Below are 20760 nucleotides of genomic sequence, written 5' to 3' on the forward strand. Positions count from 1 at the left end.
CAAATTTAAACTTTGGCCATTCAGATTGGATGCCAGAGAAATCTCTAGCTGGAGCAATATTGCAGCACTGGAAAAGATTACCTACAGCATCTGTGAAATCCCTGTCCTTGAAGGTTTTTAAGACTGTGCTTTACAAACCACAGCTGATCAGGTCGAGTGTTGGTCCCACAGAGCAGGAGGTTGGATGCAACCAGCATTTCTATGCTGTGATTAATCTCCAGCTGAGTTTAGATTAATCCATTTACACATTTTGCCCATGCTGGTCCCTCAGACATTGCTGCCTCTTATTAGAGCTACCGCTTCAAAAATACAGGGACACTGCTGCTGAATCTGGGATTGTTCTCCACTTGCTCCTTTCATTCCTAGAGAAGTACTGTTGAGTTATTAACAGTCTGCTGCAGGCCCTTACCGTGAGAAGTAAGTATGACACCTCCTAATACCATGACCTACATCTCGTGTTTTCTGCCCCTTCGCAAAGGCATTTCTAAACATGAGGAATCTACAACTGTCGAGTTCTTTCAAAAACTTGGAAAATAATGGCAGATTAAAGCATCAGAAACATCTATCTTCAATAATCAGGCACATATTTATGGGGGACGTTAGCCTCTCCATTTGCCTCTCTCTCTTGCTATGGCAAGCATTGCACGCAGTGCTACACTGGGAGTACAAATTATATCAGCACCACGGCAGGAGAAAAAGGCTAACAGGGGAGCTAAGTTCGACTCTGTGGCTGGCACATCTGGGTAGTGTCACTGTCCGCAGAGTATGGTAAGAGCCCTGATAGCACAGCTCTTCCCATACCCGGCCTGGTGCTGCACGGCACAGGCAACTCCACTGTGGTTGTACCTGAACTGCACGGTCACTCGCTGCGTTTGCCTAAGCTGTGATTTAGTGGTCTGAGGAAGAAAGGAAAAAAAGAAAAAGAAAAAAGAAAAGAGCAGCTGCCTGTAGTTGCATCAAAGTTGCTTTGCCCTCTATAAGCAAAAAGAAAAAGCCTTGCTGAGGAAGCATGGTCACATATCTGCAGAGCCTTCCAGTCTAAAAAGCAGAATCAGACATTCATATAAGTCTTTCAGCGCAATTTTTGGCCTCTCACTAGAAGCATGTCACTGGTGACATATTTATCTGCCATACTATGTGCTATAGCAACATATGCTCATAAACATTCCTTTTTACAGTTCTCAGCTGCTACATAATTGCTTGTATCATGTTCATTGTATGGCAGCAGAACTGTTCATTAGTTAACCACGACCAAAGAAGGCATATCCTGCACTCTTTATATCAGTTAGTTGCAAAGTCAGTTGCAGCTGATTTTAAGTCAAAACTGTTAGTTCTTGAAGCATTAGCCTAGGTTAGTCATATGAACCTAAAATGTTGTTCAGGAGCCTCATCTCCATGCCTTACTGCACTCGACACGTAACAAGCTAAAGATACAAATATCCTTGAAATAAAACTGCCCATATTGGCAACAATCTTGATATAATATACATTCAAGAAATATGAGGCAACAAATTCTTCTAACATACATTTTAATCTGCCTTAATATACCGCTTTCTTTGGCACCAGGAAAGTTTATTATCATGATCTTTATTATTTTCTTGATCTTCATCTTCAGTTCAACCATTTCTTCCTGTAATGAACTCCTGAAATTAAATTTAATTTTATCCTAGTAAAGCCTTTTAAAAAAAAATAATTTAAAAAGTACTGCATAATGCATGGGGTAATTTGGCAAGATTCAATGATGAGTTCTAGAAATAAGAAGTTCTAATAGTTATTTATAGAACAGAGGAGACAACACCTCTTGAAACACATGTATTGCTGTAATATCAGTTAATTAGAAGAAAAATTTCTGCCAAGACCTATAGTTAACAGCTCTGCAGTGTACAGGGAAGTAATGGAGTGGGAGTATTTTTTTATTTTTTATTTTTAAAACTTATGAAGGAAGATTCATTGCTGTGAGGCTAAACAGGTGGTAGAGCAGCTTACATCTCTTTTGGGACCGATTGCCACTTTGATGCTTGGCATATCAGAGTTTCCAGCAAGATCAGATACAGCATCCTAGGATTTGAACATCAATTTCTTTAGGCGATCATATAACTTCAGATGGTAAGATAGCTCCTTTTCATTGAAAAGCAAAAAGACAAATAAAAAATGAAAAAAAAAAATTGCACAGCAGAGTGGCTTAGCTCCCTATAAATCGTGGTCACCTGAGGGAGTGGCATACCTCTCTGCTTTGAAGCTTGGCTACCAATACTTCTATGGAGTTCAACGGAAGACTTCTTCTTCCAGTAACACAGAGAGTCTCAGTATTTCAAAACTGCCTAGTGGATTTCCCAGCACAACAAAACTTCAGCTGAGAAATCCTGATACAACTGGACAGGAGGCTGGCACTTCCTAGAGACAAATCTAACCTTCATACTAACAAACATTAGCAAGCACTACTAGCTTATTACCTTTTCCTTTGTATGCATTTACTATTAAGTGTTTATCCAGCTGAAATTTTAAACTTCTTGGGAAGTGACTTCATCTTTCAATGCGTATAGACTACAACATCGCACAAAGAAATTTCCTCCTCCTTTAAGCTGAAGCATGCTGTCTAAGAATATTCCTAGAATATAAGTGTACATCTAAGCTCAACTCCATTTTTATAATCTACAGCAAACGTACTGAAAAATGCCACCTCTTAAAGCAATACGATTGATTCCTTCAGTTTATCAGAGGGATTGATGAAAAGGATATCAAATGCCATCCTGTTGACTTGCCTTGACATAAAGGCATGCTTGCTTTTGGATAAGCATTGGATGAATAGGTACTCACATTCCATAAAATAGGGGCCAGGTTCAATTCGCCATACAATTTGCCCTTTTTGCGTGCCAGTCACTCCCCGATTCTTGGAATCCCAGAAATTGGCTGGAGAGTTCTCATCTGAAAGAGGAAAGGAAAACAAAAATTGTCAAGTAGTATTTATAATAGTAGTTTGCTTGGTTTTTTGTTTCAAGAGTCCTAGATTTGTGTTTAAAAAAACCATAAAAATCAAACTAACTGGCAAAAGATAAATGGCTTCTCTTTTACAGTTGATAGATCAATTTATGCAGAGTGAGTAGACATACATATAGCCAAAGTAAATATATGGTTTCCTGCAAAAGGTGATCTGCCAAGTTAAAGTATTAAATTCCCAAACTTCCCTAACTCAACAGAGAAGCTATTGGCAGTGTATAGCTGATTGCGGCTTCATCATAGAGTTACCATACCATTTTATACAGCAGTCCTGCTCCATGATGTGAAAGTCTTCATTTGTTCCCTAGGTAGGAAGTATGGAATTGCAACTAGAGGTATCAAGGCTTACTTCAGTTTTTAATATTTTCCTATATTTTAGAAACTAGAGAGAGTTATTTTTATACATACACCAAAAAAATCTGACACTTTCAGTTTCCTGAAACATACAGTATTATTCCCTATCAGTGAAGTTAAGTTAGAGGCTCAAAGGACAGACCTGTCACTTAGTAAGCCAGGGATACAAATGAAATGTTCAGCAAAATCCATTCAAAAGAGGAGAACGGAGAAGCAAACAGTATCTGCAGATCGGCTTTGCAATATGACTATTTTTCCCTCTTGAACTAAGCTTTTTGTCCTAACAATAACACACACAGGTCTTGGGATTTGTTTCTGATTTACCAGCCTGTATTCAGGTACCCAGAACACTGTATGAATGAAAGAAAACCAGAGTGAGAAGCTGTTTGAAAGGGCACAAAGGTTAGTTATGACGAGCCAGAGGAAGCTTAACTTCTTTTGTACAGGAAGTTCTCTGGAAGCATGCATCATAACATTTTACAAGTGCATTTAGACAGCTGTTTCTTAATTAGACAGTTATACCTGAGACCTCAAATACAACAGCCTAATTCTTCCCAGGGGTACTTGATATCCCTTAGTCTTAAAATTTAAAAAAAAATTAAAAAAAAAAAAATTCCTGTTTTATTACATACATTTGAGTACATTTTGCAATCTGAAAAAGACTTCACTAAGAGCTTAGTCTACTGTGGCTTTGTTCATGAAGCTCCTATCCATTCAAGCATGTTTTCTTTGTACTTTGGTAGGAACTCTTGCATAAATAAGATTACAGAATTGTCACCTACATTTTAGAAATCCATATGCTATTTAGGAAAGAATAATAAGCAATGCAGCTTTATTACTTTTATCTTAACAATATGAACTTACACTAAATATTCTCTTTCTCCTTTTCATTCTGACTGCTTATCTCAGCGTATGCACAATAACTCTTACTGAATCATTGCTCCAGTCTATACATTCACATCCTTCCAGACTGACATGCAAAACATTACCAGACATATGCTGGACTTCTGTGATTGCTCAAGAATATGTTACACACCCTGTCCACAACCTGTAAGAGCTCTGGAGAGTGAAGAGGTAGCCATGGCAAATTACTGACATTTTTATGCCTCCAGACATGGGCGAATTTGAGAATGTTTAGAAAGCTGTGGTCTGAACACCTCAACATCACGATGAGTTTCATAACAGTTTCATAATTATATCAATGACAATGAGAAGGAACAGGAAGGTTGTCCTAACGCCTGTGATCCTGGAGCATATAATACTCTCAGCCTTAACTTTTTGCATGGAATCAACACAATAGTACATAAACTGCATACACCATAAAGTCAGGCACACGGGCAGTAAAAACTTAAAACATGCATAATTATTATTCCTTACAGTAAAAAACTTTCAGAATAAACAAAGCTGTATCTCACCCACGTATTTCTTTTTTTTTCCCCCCAAGCTACGTAAAGAGGAACTCTGAAAGTGCAGCCTGTAAATCATCCCATCAGCTTCAGAAAAAGTCCCTGTATGTGGCCTGCAGTGACACTCTAACTGAAACAATACACTGTTGACTTATTTACTTTTTTATTTTTCAACATGCCTTCCTAACCCGAGACCCCACTATTATCTTCCAGAGACAGAACTGTGGGAAGCCATGAGATAGAGCTTAACTTCCAGCAAATCTACACTAGTGCCTACTTTGGTCCACCATACAAACTTGATCATCCAAATCATCACTACCAAAAGCAAGCAGTTTCTTTAAAAATTCCATGGTTATCTGAAACACAGATAGTTTTAAATTATTCAGTGTTCTCATTACGTCTAGGTAAATAAAGATGTATTGTACGACAAAAAAACACCTCCGCTAACATGCTCTAGTTCTTCTGAATTTAACCAATTGGAGAAGAGTCTGTTTGTAATTCTAAGCAGAAAGAGAGATATTTGGTATATTATAACCATCAACATGAAATTTTTTATTATTACCTTGTTCAACAAGTCAAGAAAGTCTCAAGCAATCAAACATGTCTTTAACAGTGCAATTTCCAACATTAAGGCACAAGTGACTGTTCTTTGTTTTTTGCAATCAGTAACTAAGTAAAGCCAACAGTAATTTTTACCAGGACATTAGTGAGCGTCAGAAAGAGTCCTACGTGATCCGAGTCTCAAATTCTAAGCTGATAGTTACAAGAAAGCAGAACATTTTCTAATACTTTAATTAATAAAATCCAACATTTAATAAAGCGCCTGGTTTTTCAGCCCTTTTGTGAAGGAATAGTCTCCTTTACAGCAATGAAGACTAAATCACTGATACTCTGCTCAAAGGCTCGCTGCCATTGCAACAGAAGGTGGTGGAGACAGAGGGAAGAAAAATGCTGACAGGCCACTGCCTGTCAGCAATCAACTCAAATTATAGAATTTTTTTTGGACAGCTTTGATTTTCTTTTGAAACAGCTGATTTTGTTTCTACTTTTATGATGTTATTCACATAGGGGGAAGAAAATAACATTACTAATGTATGTGGAAAAATAACTTCAAACCTCAGCTCACGGTTTTTAAACAAAGACACTGAACAGACAAAAAAATAAATCAAATAGCACATAAACATTAAAGTACACAATATTGCCAAAATGTACTTATCCACACTGCAATAAAACAGTTAAACTGTGATAGTATCAATAATATTCAGCTGTGCAAAAAAAAAAAGTGTTTGAAAGCACAAAAAGCAGTGTCAGAAGTACTACTACCTCATCTTTCCTCTTCCTCAAAACATATATATATGTTTGTACGTGTGTATATATGCATGCTCGCTCTCTATATATATATATATTCCATAGGGAACTTCAATTCTAAGAAGTCCTAGTCCCCTTTTAGCAGAAAATTGTTGCTGTTTCTGAAACTGGCGGCTGTTCCAGAATCTGGGCCAAAGAGTAGATATAAATATCCCTTCCCAGAACATAAAATATGCAACAAAATACTGTCTTACTGCATTGGTATCTTGTCCAGTGAGTCTATACTTCTGAAAGAAATAAAACAATACAAAATGCACAGCATCCTTGTATCTTCAAAAATTCTTAGACACAAAATATTCAGAAAATAACTTATTTCTCAGAGCTGTAACTGCTGCATAAGTCAGCATATGTGAGATATTATGTTCTACAATGCAAAGTGGGTAGTAATAAATATATCACTGCGTGGAACTTCACACTGACTAGTGCTCCTTGAAATCACTGTAAAGCAAACATGTTCTGAGTAATAATGTTTTCTTTACTGAACTGCTAAGCAGTCAAACCTGCTGTTAAGAACTGAACTCATTTTTGCCACTTTGATGCTTCACCATCATTACACTACACTTTAAGGTAAGTTAGATATCAACAGCATCTGTAATACTCATAACTTGTGCTTTCCATGTCAGCATTGTAATTCTCTATCTGTGCCCACAGCTCTGCCCTGATGTGACAGTGAATGGGATATAGCTCCCTCTTGGATGTCTCAATTCGGTACGGCTATCTTACATGAAAAGCAATATAGAAGTACTGGATAAATGGATGAACAGTACAATGAAAGAAGAAGGTATTGTTTTTACAGAATTAGTTTTCACAATAAAATTATGTCCATAAAAGAGTAAGAGCCATAAGAAGCTCCAGTATGCCATGCCTTTTCTGTACTGGGAGCCCAGAACTGGACACAGCACTCAGATGTGTTTCACCAGTACTGAGTAGAGGGAAAGGACCACCTCCCTCAATCTGCTGGCTAAGGCTCTTCCTAATGCAGCCCAGGATGACAGTGGGTGGCCAGGGACACTGCTGGCTCTTGTTCGACTTGTCCACCAGAACCTCCAGGTCTTTCTGCAAAGCTGCTTTCCAGACAGTCAGCCTCCAGCCTGTCCTGGTGTCAGGGGTTATCCCTCCCCAGGGACAGGACTTTGAACTTTGTGACATTCCTGCCTGCCCATTTCTTCAGCCTGTTGAGGTTCCTCTGAATGGCTGCACAACCACCTGGTTTATCAACTGCTACTCCTATTTTTGCATGAGGATGTTACGGGAGACAGCGTTGAAAGTCCTGCTAAGCAAGTATCTGACATCAGGGGTCAGGAAGCTTCTTTGGAATTCACGTTTCGTTCTTGATGTCTTATCACTTTCTCTACTTCTGTCTTCGGAAAAATGATAAACTACCTGAAATCCATCACCTTACAGAGTCATCTTGCACAGCTTAAATCAACAAACAAACAAGATACAGTCTTTTATAAGACAGTAAAAAACAAGAACCATTACCAATTAATATCTGAAACAAGCCTTAATAGTCCCAGTGCAGACTGGTCATATGCAAACCAATGTTCATCTTCTGGTCCCAGTTTCTGTGGGTCAGTAGTGTTAGATTATGTCATAAAAGACTTGTTTCCATGAATACAAAGGATTTTTATTCTTCAAATACCAAAAAATTATGGAAGTCACAAACTCCTAGCGTGGAACCATCACAGATTGCCTACTGCATAGGAGAAAAATTTAAAAGTTCCTTATAGCAACCTAAGAGCTTCAAACTTTTGCATACAAATCTCTCTTCTGTAACACATTTATAAAGATGCTTATATGCAGAGCTCAGAGAGAAGGTGATGCTTAAAAGATTCAAAATGTCACTGAATGGTTTTAATTATACACTTTATTTCCATCTTTCACCACCATATATGGATATTCTAATTCACAGCTCTTGAAAAATCTGTGCAGCTTAGCTCAGAAAAGATCAATCATATTGGTAACACCATTGTATCCCTGCATAATTCTGTTGTCCTCATTTGGGATTTACATACCAGTCTCCGTTTTTTCATCTCTTTCTGGAAGATGTTTTATGCAATAATCTTTTAGAGTGCTTGTATTGTTTCTGCTTAATTTAAAATTTTAAATTAAGTTCAGATTGTCAAAATGCTGACTTCCTTAGCATTTGAGGTTAATTTTAATAAATTCTTGGATGATGCGTGTGATACACCCAATTATTAAGAGGCGTGTTTGTACTCAGCCCAGAGAAGCTTATAAAGCATCAATCTAAATGTTATTTCTCGTCAGGGGCTCTCTCTTACAGTATGTATCAGAGAAGCTGGAAGGCTGCTAGACAGCAAGGCTAGCGATTGTTTTATCTCAAGCTGAGATTCATGGATCTGCCATCAGTTTCTCTCATAAGCATACTATTGAGAATGGTTATCCTCTATCTATCTACTTCACACCGTCACTTGACTCAGTCTTTAAAAGTAACAGGTTTGTAGTTAATGTGCATAGGAGGATATCTCTGAACTTTATTTTGAGCCAACCATCAGATCTCTAGGATAGCATTTCCAATGTAAAACAGAAATCTGATTTACATGCATTTTACTGCATGACTTCCAAAACCTCAGTCCCAGCACCACTAAGTGCACTCTGCTTTTTGGTGTGAGCACAGACTTCCAAACAGTGAAACAGACTGTCACCAAAATGTAAGATTAGTAAGAACATTCCAAACAGTACATACTGTGCGTTTTGATCAACTGACTGGGAAAGTTTGTAACACTCAATTTTGTGCAATATCTTCACTTTGGTAACCTCTAATAATTTTAGTTCTAGAAATACTAAAAAGGTAAAATAAAATAATCCGTGGGTAATCATTAAAGAAGTAGCACAATGTTTACTGAGCTACCAAACTAAATCAATTTCTCCCTTACATCCAAAATATGCTTGAAAGCAATTGAAAACTGCATCAGGACACATTTAATGGAGAAAACAAATGTTATCACCTGAGGCCTCACTCCTTTTCTGGAAAGCCAGTAAGTAAATTAACAATTTCAAGGCAGAGCTTCCATTGCAAGCAATTATTATAATAAATCACATTATGTCAACCCATTTAAAATATACTACATATCAGTTACTAGTGTACAAACAAATATTAACCCACTATGTAGAACTTATGTTCTGTGATTTTCAGAATTCCCCATCTCAGTCTGCGAACAGTTCATAGGCTTTCTGGTGGAATCAAAACATTGCTCACAGAAGACAGCACTAGCGTATGCAGTACACTGCTGAAATTAAAGATCAACACTTAGTCACACCTTCTAGCCTTACCTGGCCATTCCAAATGATGCCTGTGGATCCTAAACTGCATTTCTCCATCTGAGCACAATTAACAAACTGAAGAATTAAAAAAAAAAATAAAATAAAAAAATAAAATTAAAAAAAGAACATTTTACAGGACGGATCCTGAATATAGCATGCCTGTTCCCAATCACAATTAGTATTTTCTACAAAAGTTGCCTTCTGGACCCAGCCTGTGCAGCTCAAGTTTGGAGGCTTTGGGTCTGTATTAGCACTGTTGTATAATCTCAGCTCCACGAGGTGCGTCTGTCCTCTCCCTTCCTCTTGTCATTTGAAGGAAAGGGTTTTGAAGGATGTTCTCAAACTCCCTGGCAGTTTCTAGCAGTTACACACAATCGTCTGCCTCTTCTCCTTTAATCAAGGGTTTATCTAGGTTCAAACAGCCCGTGTTAAAACATATAAAGTATTACGTCCTTCAATCTCGGCTATTTGCGGCCACTCCCCTCCGAAGGGTACAGGATGCCAAAGCCTCATCCTCCCTCCACTTCCTTCCTCGCCTTGTCCAAGGAGGATTCCGAGGCACGGCCACGGCCCGCGGCGTGGGGCGGGCTGATGTAAACAGGAGGATCGTTAAATCCTAGAAATGACGACAAGGCAGCCACAGCAACAAGCACAGCGGGATCTCACTGGAAGTGCTGGCTTTTGTTTACTCAGTATTTCACTCTCCCGCATGACTTCCCCACAAATCCAGTTATTTTAGAGAAGACGAGACTGTTCCGTGAAATTTGGCTGGGATGAAGCTGCCTTTAGCCCAGGATAACTCTGCACTGGGCACTCCTGAGCAGGAGGATAAGCAGGTGGCAGAGCTGCTGTTACTACCTCTCCTCTTTCAGGTTGGTAAATGCCACCTCAGCGCAGGGGCTCGGACAAGGCTTTGTTTTGCCAGATGCTCTGACTGCTCACAAGCCTCCTGGTGGATGCCAGCAGCTGACCTATACAACTCCTTCAGCTTACGGCAAAGGACCCAAACCCCATGCCAAAGCAGCATCAGTACTGCAAGAACAAAAAGGGTACTTAAAGGTATCTGTGCAATCTGGTCCATGGTCTGCAGATCAAGTCCTTCACAGCACACATTTCATGAAATTGTACGCTTGTGGAGCACTAGGCTCAAGCTCTCAAAGCAAATCTTGGTTTTCCTAGTAATAATCAGATAACAAAAAACAGGAAAAAAACCCCAACCTTTTACGGGAATGTTCATACTCCGCTCTAAGACTTTCCAAAAAAGGCTTCCAATCAAAGAAATTAAGATGGACTTTTTGCTAGTGAAGAACTGAAAGCCACTATATTACTTTATGTTTGCACGAGCACCTCTAGGAATTGTATTTTCAAAGGACAGGAGGGGAAAAAACACCAGAACTAGACTACTGTAAGAGAAATTTAAAGCACTGCTGTGTACTAAATGGCTGGGAACTATTCTCCTTTGAATGCCAACAGAGCAAACCCCAAAAAAAGTTGAGAACAACAAAATTCTTGGACAATCTTAAAAGCTGCCTAAGCAGCTACTAGATCCTACTACACGCTATCACAGATCTCTTTACTCTTCATAACACTTTGGAAAACTTGGACAGCAATGAAAATGTAAGACACAAACCTTTAGCTGAGAAAAGCAGGGGCAGAAAAGTAAGAGGCAGAGAAAGGTACAACAGATGCCCTTACAGCCTCACATGGGAGAGAAGCGGCTGTTTGGGCTCTACATGAAGGTGATGGTGCACTGCCAGAGGCTGCAGGGTGACACTCTGAACTCCAACCTAGACACAAATATCTGCCTTCTGGTGACACAGTCCTGCTATATTAGCAGTGAAGAATCATCATCATCTATATTCAGATATTTAATATCATGACCCAGGGTCAAAAAAGCAGGGAGGTGTTTGTTCTTCACTGCACAGCAGCAGTTTGTTCCCTTGCACAACCAAAATTAAGGTTCACATACCTCTACTTACTGCCCCTGCACTGTGGGCAAGAAGAGGAAAGCCTCCACTCACATTCCCTGAGAAGGAGAAGGACTTGGGGGTATTGATTGATGAGAAGCTCAACATGAGCCGGCAGTGTGCGCTTGCAGCCCAGAAAGCCAACCGTGTCCTGGGCTGCATCAAAAGAGGCGTGACCAGCAGGTCGAGGGAGGTGATCCTGCCCCTCTACTCTGCTCTAGTGAGACCCCACCTGCAGTACTGCATCCAGCTCTGGGGGCCCCAGTACAGGAGAGACATGGAGCTTTTGGAGCGAGTCCAGAGGAGGGCCACGAAGCTGATGGGAGGGCTGGAGCACCTCTCCTATGAGAACAGGCTGAGAGAGTTGGGATTGTTCAGCCTGGAGAAAAGGCGGCTCCGGGGAGATCTAACTGCGGCTTACCAGTACCTGAAGGGAGCCTACAGGAAAGATGGTGAGGGACTGTTTATGAGGGAGTGTAGTGACAGGACAAGGGGTAATGGGTTTAAGCTGAAGGAGGGTTGCTTTAGATGAGATGTTAGAAAGAAATTCTTTACTGTTGAGTGGTGAGAGGCCCTGGAACAGGTTGCCCAGAGAGGTGTGGAGGCCCCATCCTGGAAGTGTTCAAGGCCAGGTTGGATGGGGCTTTGGGCAACGTGGTCTAATGGAGGGTGTCCCTGCCCGCAGCAGGGGGGTTGGAACTAGATGATCTTTAAGGTCCCTTCCAACCCAAACCATTCTATGATTCCATGATTCCCTCGGGTGCCCTCTGCAACCCCCTACATACCACATATATTATGTTGCTGAGGTTTATTGCACTTTATGACTTTACACAGCAAGAGCAATTATTCATTTTTCTACCCATGACTGACAGAATGGTCAGGAAAAAGTTATATTTCTCTAACACTTCACCTGTACTTTAGCAGAGCAAAGGTAGAACCCATGCGATATGCCCCATCCAAACACTAAACAAGGAAGCCTTTTTAGTATTGAAGCTAAAATTAATAGAGTGGCAAGATCCTTGCTGTCGTTTATTCTGACACTGGCCATAAGATGGACTATTTCCTCCTTTTTCAAGAATTATACTACTACACTTTGTTTCCTTCTATATGTACACTAACACTTCAACGTGGGGATCCAAGCATCTCCATGTGCACTCACACAATACAATATTTCGAGGCACAGCAGCAGCTGAAAGGATTAGTTAACTAGACTGCAGGACAAAGATACTGAAAAAAATACAAGTACTTTTTCCAGACATATGACGCAGTACAATGGCAGGAATAAAGGGGAATTCTACTTCTCCATATTTGAGGCAAAGACATCATTTAAATTCAAAGCATTCAAAGACAAAAATAAATCCTTTCACCCATATCACTGGCAAAAATTCAAAAGTATAACAGTAGGAAGGAAATGACCTCAGGCTTAACCTCTTTCCTGAAAAATCTTATTAATCCTCCTCCATAAAATGATGTGCATCTCATTCCCATCTACACTTCATGTGTAGATGGGAATCACACAGGTTTCACACATGTGCCAGCCCCACGGCACCAGTGCTCTGAGCAGCATGGGTCACCAACCAGCTGACCAGGCTCACCTGGAAGCCAGACCCTACATAACACACATACACAACGCTGGGGTATTTCTGTAATGCACCACAAAACACCGGGTACTGAGGAAGGCATAACACTAGACAAAAAATAAAAGTATTTTCATTTAAAAATTTTAAGCTAGAGAACAACACTGAATAAACTCTGACAGATGGTAAAGCATGCCCTTAGCCATAAAGACCATTAAATACTTGATCATAATGCGGAAAAGTCCCTACATCTTTACAAAATGCTAATACATCACCTACCATTTAGTTCACTGAGGTCCAGCTGGCTGTATGTGGGGGTCAATGTAGAATGGGGGATGCTTCTACCTCCTCCTGAAGGCAGCATCATGCAGCTGAGGCAAGAGCTGCACCAACTCTCACATCAACTCTGAATCGTCTCAGCTGCTGATGGTTTGAGGAAAGTGACATCTGCAGGAGATGGAGACAGCCTGTTCCTCAGGGGAAAGCCAAAAGGAGGGGCCACCAGGCAGGGAACAGTTTGGAAATTCAGATTTAGGCCACCAACGGCTACAGAAGTTGGACTACAATTACAATCTAATGTATTAGACTACCTCAGTGGGGTATCATATTATAAAGATTAGAGAACAGAAGAATAGCAAAGATGCAAGCAACAGACTGAGGAAAATGGGAGACTGTGTCTCTCCTGTAGCATCATCCTTGACACTTTCAAAAATCTTTTTTGTATGTTTGTTTGGGGTTTGTTTGTTTGTAGCACTTTGCTGTGTCTCACACCTTGTTAAAACTCTGATACAAACAAACCTATCTTCACAATCATAATTCCTTCTCAATACAGTCCTCCCTGTGATATGCAGTTCCCCACCGTATCCCCAAACACATCCCAACATTCCCACAACCTTGTAGCCCAAAGGCAATTATCTCCTGCTTTTAATAGTTGCACAACCAAGAAAAACAAAAAACCTCTGGGTCTACAAGTATCCTAAAGGCCTGTTATTCTGGGACAGGACTGTCTGGCAAACCTAGAAACACAAGCCAGTTTTCATAATTAACTGTAAAAGGTCATTATAGGGGTAAATACTGTCAGGGGTAAATTAAAAAAAAAATCTAAGCTTTTCTGTGTCATATTTCATCTACCAGTCTAAGTTTATTGTGGAATGTTTTTCATCATATTCCTTCTCAACTGCAACCTTATATGGTGTCAGATAAGCACTTGTCTCCTGGCAGTGCATGAGCTGCTGAGCTTGCTTGAGCCGCATGCAGAAGAGGATTGCAGCCTCCGAAGAATAAAGGGCATGCACTTTTATCCACGACCATGTTCCCATCACAAGTCTTTGCCAGAAAAACTAGAAAATATAACAAAGTATTCCTGCTGTGGGAGACATGATATCAGCAAAGCTGTGCTTTTGTCAACATAGCCTATCCTGCCCCCGGATAAATTCTGTTGGTAAATAAACATTACCAACAAAAGCACAATTCTGCGAGCACAGCTGCACTTACAGAGAGGGCTTTCTCTGGTGCGGCTGTCTTGGTACAGATCACATGTAATCTCACAGCCAGCGGAAAAAGTGAGGGGTCATTTATTTCATGGCCTTCATGCTGGTTTTTTGTTATGGACCAGCAGCATCTGGTCATGTATGCCGATACTCTATGCAGAAAGGTACCAGAGAAACTGGGGGGTTTCCTTTGTGGGTTGGTTTTGGTTGTTGGGGGGTTTTTTGTGGTTGGGGGGGGGGGCAGGCATTTCTGGTTAAATATTTCTGAAGTAGAAACAGTGAGAAATCACTGCAGGAAGGGTGAGATGGTCATGGTGGCCCTGTAGAGTCTACCATTGGGGTCAGCATCTCCATCCCTCTCCCTACTTCACAGCCCCAAAATGCACATGGAACAATTCCTCCTCTGCAATAAGATCATTATTATAATTCAGTCTGCTGCTGCTCTCTGACAATGGTACATATTTTAATTTTCTGCAAACCGGAATATTCAGGCTAGTTAAAGTCTGGACAGCACTGAGTGGCCCATAGTATACGGGAAATTAGACTGAAGGATGTAATGATCTGTTCTGCGTTTAATTTCAGTAAAATTTATGCTCATTTGAGAATGATTACTAGTGCATAAACTAACCTTAAGTATACTTTATTCCACATGTAATTATCCCATAACTGATTTACCCTTCAAAAAGAGGTTTTTCTTGTGGAACTGTCAGCAAACACAATTGCCGTAGCCAAGAGGCCTTAAAATAGAGTCAAGATGACTGTGTGCTATTTTTACATTTTTTTTGTTCGCAAATCTAAAAATAAATCACCATTTTGAATCATTATGAAACATACATCTGCCCTTTAAACATCATACGCATCACTGAAATGCACACGTGTAAAAAGCACAACAGATTAGAAGAAATCTTTAAAACTTATGCATGTTATTTTAGACCTGTATTTTGAAACAAGTCGCAAGTGTCTTTGGTTCTATCTATATTTATGAAATTTTAAAATCAGATACCAGCAAACAAGTACTTGGCAATTGTCCACCAAAAATTACTGAAACACTAGGCTTGAGTACTCACCATTTTTTCAGATTACATTTTCCAATATGCCTCATGCTGGCTGCCCATGAAGCAGAGTAAATTTATTACCAGCATATACGCTATGACTGATCTGTAGGCTTGCACAGAACTTCTTCTAGTTTCCTTCTTTCCTTTTTGTCCATCCTTCTGCTCCCTTTTCCTTTTTCTTCCACCCACTCATACAGTAGAAGAAACTAACCCACTTCATGAGCTATTTACAGTAGTACTGGTGCATTATTATCAGAAACCCTGCCAGTGGTAAGATAGGTACCCTAAGAAGTATCTAAGGCAAGTATCAAGCCTGTTACTACCTGTGTAATAAACTACAAAACTTCCTGCCCTAATTAACAGGAGCCATCCCAGCCCTAATTATCAGCAGCCATCCTAATTTCCATACCCTACAATTTAATAATGGTATACAAGTACTTTAAAAATTCACAGAAATTTTGCAGACACTTTTTGACAAGTATTGTGCTTATTTCCTTTTTTCATCCTCTGGTCCTAAAACTGAGATAATATATTGCAAGAAACTATAATTTATTAACAGAGTTTTCAGGTTAATAAATTTATCAAGTCAAAAACCTCACCTAACAAATGATCCTCAAAATTGCTAGAAAGCAAGAACTAGTTATTGATCAGAGTAATCAGCAATAATTTTAAAAGCCCCATTCTAACTTACTCAAGTGTTATAAATACCTCAATTTCTGCAATTATGTTCTACAAAACCTGACCTGAATTCACTGCTGCATTATCCAATTACGTGTTTTTCCATTCATATTCTAACAGACATATTACTGGCAGAAATATTTACATTTTAACAAGTGTTAGAGAATATTCATACAGCACAAAGGATGAGTGCAATCACTGCAGGTCAGGAACTGTCACCTACTGTGTGTGCAACATCTTGACCAACAGTGCTTCCAGGCACTGCAGGCATACAGACAAACACCAACCAACCATAAGCAGCTACAGCTGAATAGTAACTCCACAGTCTTCATTCATCAAAATAAAGGAACCCATCAGCACAAGAACTGTGTCATTCAGCAAGAGCTTGCACTTCTAATCCTCAATTCATGTCACAACTTTCAATGAAAGAGCCACAGGCCCAAATAGATTCATTAGGTATATATAATAATTCTGAATAAATTCTAGAAAAATCTTTAATTGTATATATGCAAGTTGCAAGCAAACAAAAAGGCTAAGTTCAATAAATAAATCTCTTTTCTAGCACTGAACAAATAATATGCAACTCAGAAGAAAGTACAAGAGATAAAAGGTATGTATTTCTTCTTAAATGTCCATAAGGGCATAAAGTATCCTAATGAGCTGAAATCTCATTTGTGGGGAGCTCTCAGGCATGTAATGGGAAGGAGGCGCTCCCTTGCCAGATGGCATGTTCTGCTGATGGCCACAGAGGAGAATGAGTGTAACCACAAAAACGACTCAACAGTTTTAACTGCCCACATATGCACACCCTTTGCCAGTTAGGACAAGTGGCTTTTTGTGCAGATGAAAGTTTCAACCAGAATCACTGAAGGTTTTCAGTAAGATTTTTATTACAAAAATTAATTCATTGTTAACAAGGGTGTAAAACTCAGAGCACAAAAAAATTCTGAGCCACAGAGCCAGCATCACCCAAAGAGCTGACTCAGCCCTTGCACATGATGATCCATCAGCTGCCTTTATGGCCAACTAGCTGGGTGATTTTATTTTGCTTTTGATAGCAAGTACCACCTTCAGGTTTCCCAAAGCCCTATTTTCTTTCCTGGAATGAACCAGTAAAGAGCAAAGTCAGTGCCAGGCATGCTCCCCAAGGGTCCTGTGGAGGTTCACTTAACCGCTCAATCAGTCCTGCAATTTCAGCCCCTGTTTTACTTACTGTTTATTTAGCTTTTTTTTTGTGTGTGTGTGTGCGCTAGGGATGAAGGGCTAAAACAAGAAGCCCTAGATGCAGTATACCCACAGAACAGATAAAATGCCCAGAAAAAGGAATTTCCTACATACAGTAGCTGATGTCTAGGGATCCAGGAGGTTAGTTTGGGTTTTGCTTTCTCAAATCATTGATGGTCTGCACCCTGGGACTATTGCGATGGCATTAGTATCTCTGGATTTCCAGCAACGTGGCATCCTTCACCACTGGGTGGAGAGAACTGATTCATCACTGAAAGAAAACACTGCCTCTGGATTCCTCAGCTTCGCTTTTGATTGCACTTGATTATTGCTTGCAGTTTCTGACATTGTCTGATCAATATTCTTCTTAATTTGTTCCAGCCTTTTGACAGTCACAATATCAGCTGGCATTTTATTCTCAGTGTTCAAGTCCATTCCCACATCTAATGCAGAAACATTTCTAAAAAATGTTTTTTTCCTTGCTAGTTCCAAGTGATTTCTCACTGCCTTTTAGAAATCCTTCTAGTTTCTAAAAGTTGTCAATAAAATATGTCTCTGCAGCACACATCTTTTAAGGATCTTGTGGGATTTAATATTCCCTAGAGCAGCTGTTATTTTTTTAAGTTTATCTTCAATATTATGATCTGTTTAAGCAGGAATGCAAACTAGTCTATTGTTGTCATCTGACAGTAATAGGTTTCTTAGGGAATTTATTAGAAAGTCAGAGAGCTTGCTGGTTTGGAATACAGAAAAATATTTATATTTAAATAATACACTTCTGTCATACTTCAACTTTTCAGTAATCTAACTCAAATGTAAAACCCACTAACAAAAAGAGGAAACAGCCCAAGAATACAGGTTCTAACCCAAAGCAGAAACAGGCATCAATGCTTCCCTCTTGTGCCTCTATTAAAGAGTGACCCCATTAACTATGATATCGTGGATACCTCTGCATAAGCAATTTCTTCCTTCCTACAAACCACATAACCTCTAGCTTAACCAAACAGTAACATCCTTGTATTTTATTTTTATATGTCTATGTTTGCTAAGGAATCCAAATGGCTGATCAGTAATGCTGTGGAAAACCTACAGATAGAGAGGAATAATAGGTCAGCATAAAGAGAGCACACATCCATGCAAGCAGGGCACTAAGGAAGGCTATTAAAGGAATATGCTGAATCACTCTATCCTTCACTACCTTTGTCATCATTACCACTTATTTTCCTAGCCAACTACACTTTCCACCTCCCCCTCAGTGCCTCACGGTGGCAAGATCTAATGGCAGATTCCTCATCTTGTAGGTTTTCCATTGCTGGAAAGCTCTTCCAGACTCTTTACAGTCTCTTCACCTGAAATGAGTTTATTCCAAAAAACTTTGTTCTGAACTGGCATAAAGTAGACCTGAACATTATAATATTTTAAAAATTATTAATGATGCCATTGCTATTATTTGACTTCAAATGTGCTGAGATGCTTTACCATTGCAAGAAATATTTCCTTTTACCTACCTCCTGATTTTGATGTAAAGATTCAGGATTCACTTTAGATTTGATATGGCTATTAATAATTAGCAGAATTAATACAATACAGAGGATAATCAGAGTTCATTATGAAGCCCAGCAAAGCTATAAGTGAATCATCTCTAAGCATTTACTACCTATATTGCACCTGAAATAAAATATTTTAAATGTTCCCAAAGACATGTATTATTCCCTTATTGGTAGATGACAACAGCCACCACTACTTAATATGGTAGTGTATATCCAAGAAGCAGGCAAGCAATATATATATTTAAAAAAAAAAAAAAAAAAAAAAGAGAGAGAAAAAAGAAACAGAATCCTATGGCTTTAAAAGTATATAAAAATGTTTTCTTAACAAAAAAAATCCTGTTCGGATTGCTTATCTTACACCTAACTATGCACAATTTCATACAGTGAGCTCTGATCCTGAGAACTTTGTTAATACAATTTGTGAACTGGGGTCCCTGGGGCATAATTTTCAGCCAAGCTGTGGTTTCTGCATTTTTTGTATAATTTTATATTGTATGTCATTGATAACTTGCAAATACAGACTATCCCAGTTTGGGATCTGGCACTAGCACACTGACAGTGCAGAATTTAATAGCACAATTAAGGAAACACTGTAGACATCAGGAGAAGGGTTTTTTGGATGAGCATATGACTGAAGTCTGACCCAGTTTGCTTTTCAGAAGCCCATCATGGTTTTTTTCAGTCATTTCCACCAGACAATACAGCATGGTTTTACGTTGTGTTAATATTCAAACAGACACAGGATAACCCAGAAATAATTCAGGACCGCAGCACATTCTAAATTTGCACATACACTTTCAAAGACGCTATTTTTGCAAGGTACACAGGCACAGGAAATCTAATTTGTTCACTTCTGTCTCGATACCCACATACTTGTACCGTCCCTGACCTGACTGGCATTCCTTTGGACTGCAGCCTGGGGCTTGTTTACTTGACAGAAATTCACGAGTTTTTGTCAGTTCTTTGCTGAGGAGACCAAACCCATTTTGTAGTAAGGTGCTGACGGTTTGTCATGGTGGCTGTAGCCACCTACTTTTGCTGATTTTCTCTATCACACTCTGGATACCATCCCCTGTGCCTCAACCTGGAGCTGCAAGCAGGTACGTATACTGACCTGCAAGTCAATCTTGTGTCAAGCACTGCTTTTCTTTCCCACATTCCTGCCAAATACATTACAATCCCTAATTTCTTCAGACTCTTCAAGAGGGACACTTTTACTAATGCAATACTTTTTTTTTTTACTTTTTTTTTTACTTTTTTTTTTTTTTTTTTTAAATAAACCATGACTATTCTGCCGTTTTGCTTGCCCTTGCTAGGAGGAATGCAGCAACTGTTCCATCACCACGCAGTCACAGATCCCCAACCTTGCCACCTCTACGAGAACTGCAAATGATTAAATAAAAAACTACAAAATGAAGTAGCTGGATTTTATACCAGGAAAGCATAGAGGATTGAAAATATTTATAATGACTTGGAGGAAACTATAACAGATATACCTCATGATACTCTTTTGTAAATATCCCAAAAATGGAGAGAAAAAAGCCATGGCTATCCTAAATCCTCACCACTGTGAGCTAGGACTGCTCAAGATCATAGTTTTTTGGGGTTTTGGTTGCTTGGTTCCACCGCCCCCTTTGCATTTCACCCTCTTGATAATAAGTAAGAAGTACCTGTGCTCCTCCTTCACAAAAGATTTCATCTGCATTGAATGCCAGGACAAAACTGCTGTGGAACTTGCAGCTGCGACTCCTAATACATACTGCTACTTCACTCCTAAAGGTCACATTAAAAAGCTTATAAATCACAGTA

General features: G+C 39.4%; 1 protein-coding gene across 3 annotated transcripts in view; it reads right to left on the reverse strand.

The window, feature by feature from the left end:
• The window catches only part of HECW2 (HECT, C2 and WW domain containing E3 ubiquitin protein ligase 2), a 176785-nt gene that overhangs the window by 78957 nt on the left and 77068 nt on the right, over nucleotides 1-20760 (reverse strand). For 2 of the 3 annotated variants that reach the window (XM_075756220.1, XM_075756219.1), the window contains exon 3: nucleotides 2818-2925. In XM_075756220.1, coding sequence (XP_075612335.1) covers nucleotides 2818-2925 — 108 coding nt within the window. Of the gene's footprint in view, nucleotides 1-2817; nucleotides 2926-9419; nucleotides 9794-20760 lie in introns of those variants that run through there. The other variant, XM_075756221.1, reaches the window with a different exon arrangement.

The sequence above is a fragment of the Balearica regulorum genome, chromosome 6 (genome assembly GCF_011004875.1).
Source record: "Balearica regulorum gibbericeps isolate bBalReg1 chromosome 6, bBalReg1.pri, whole genome shotgun sequence".
Classification (NCBI taxonomy): Eukaryota; Metazoa; Chordata; class Aves; order Gruiformes; family Gruidae; genus Balearica; species Balearica regulorum.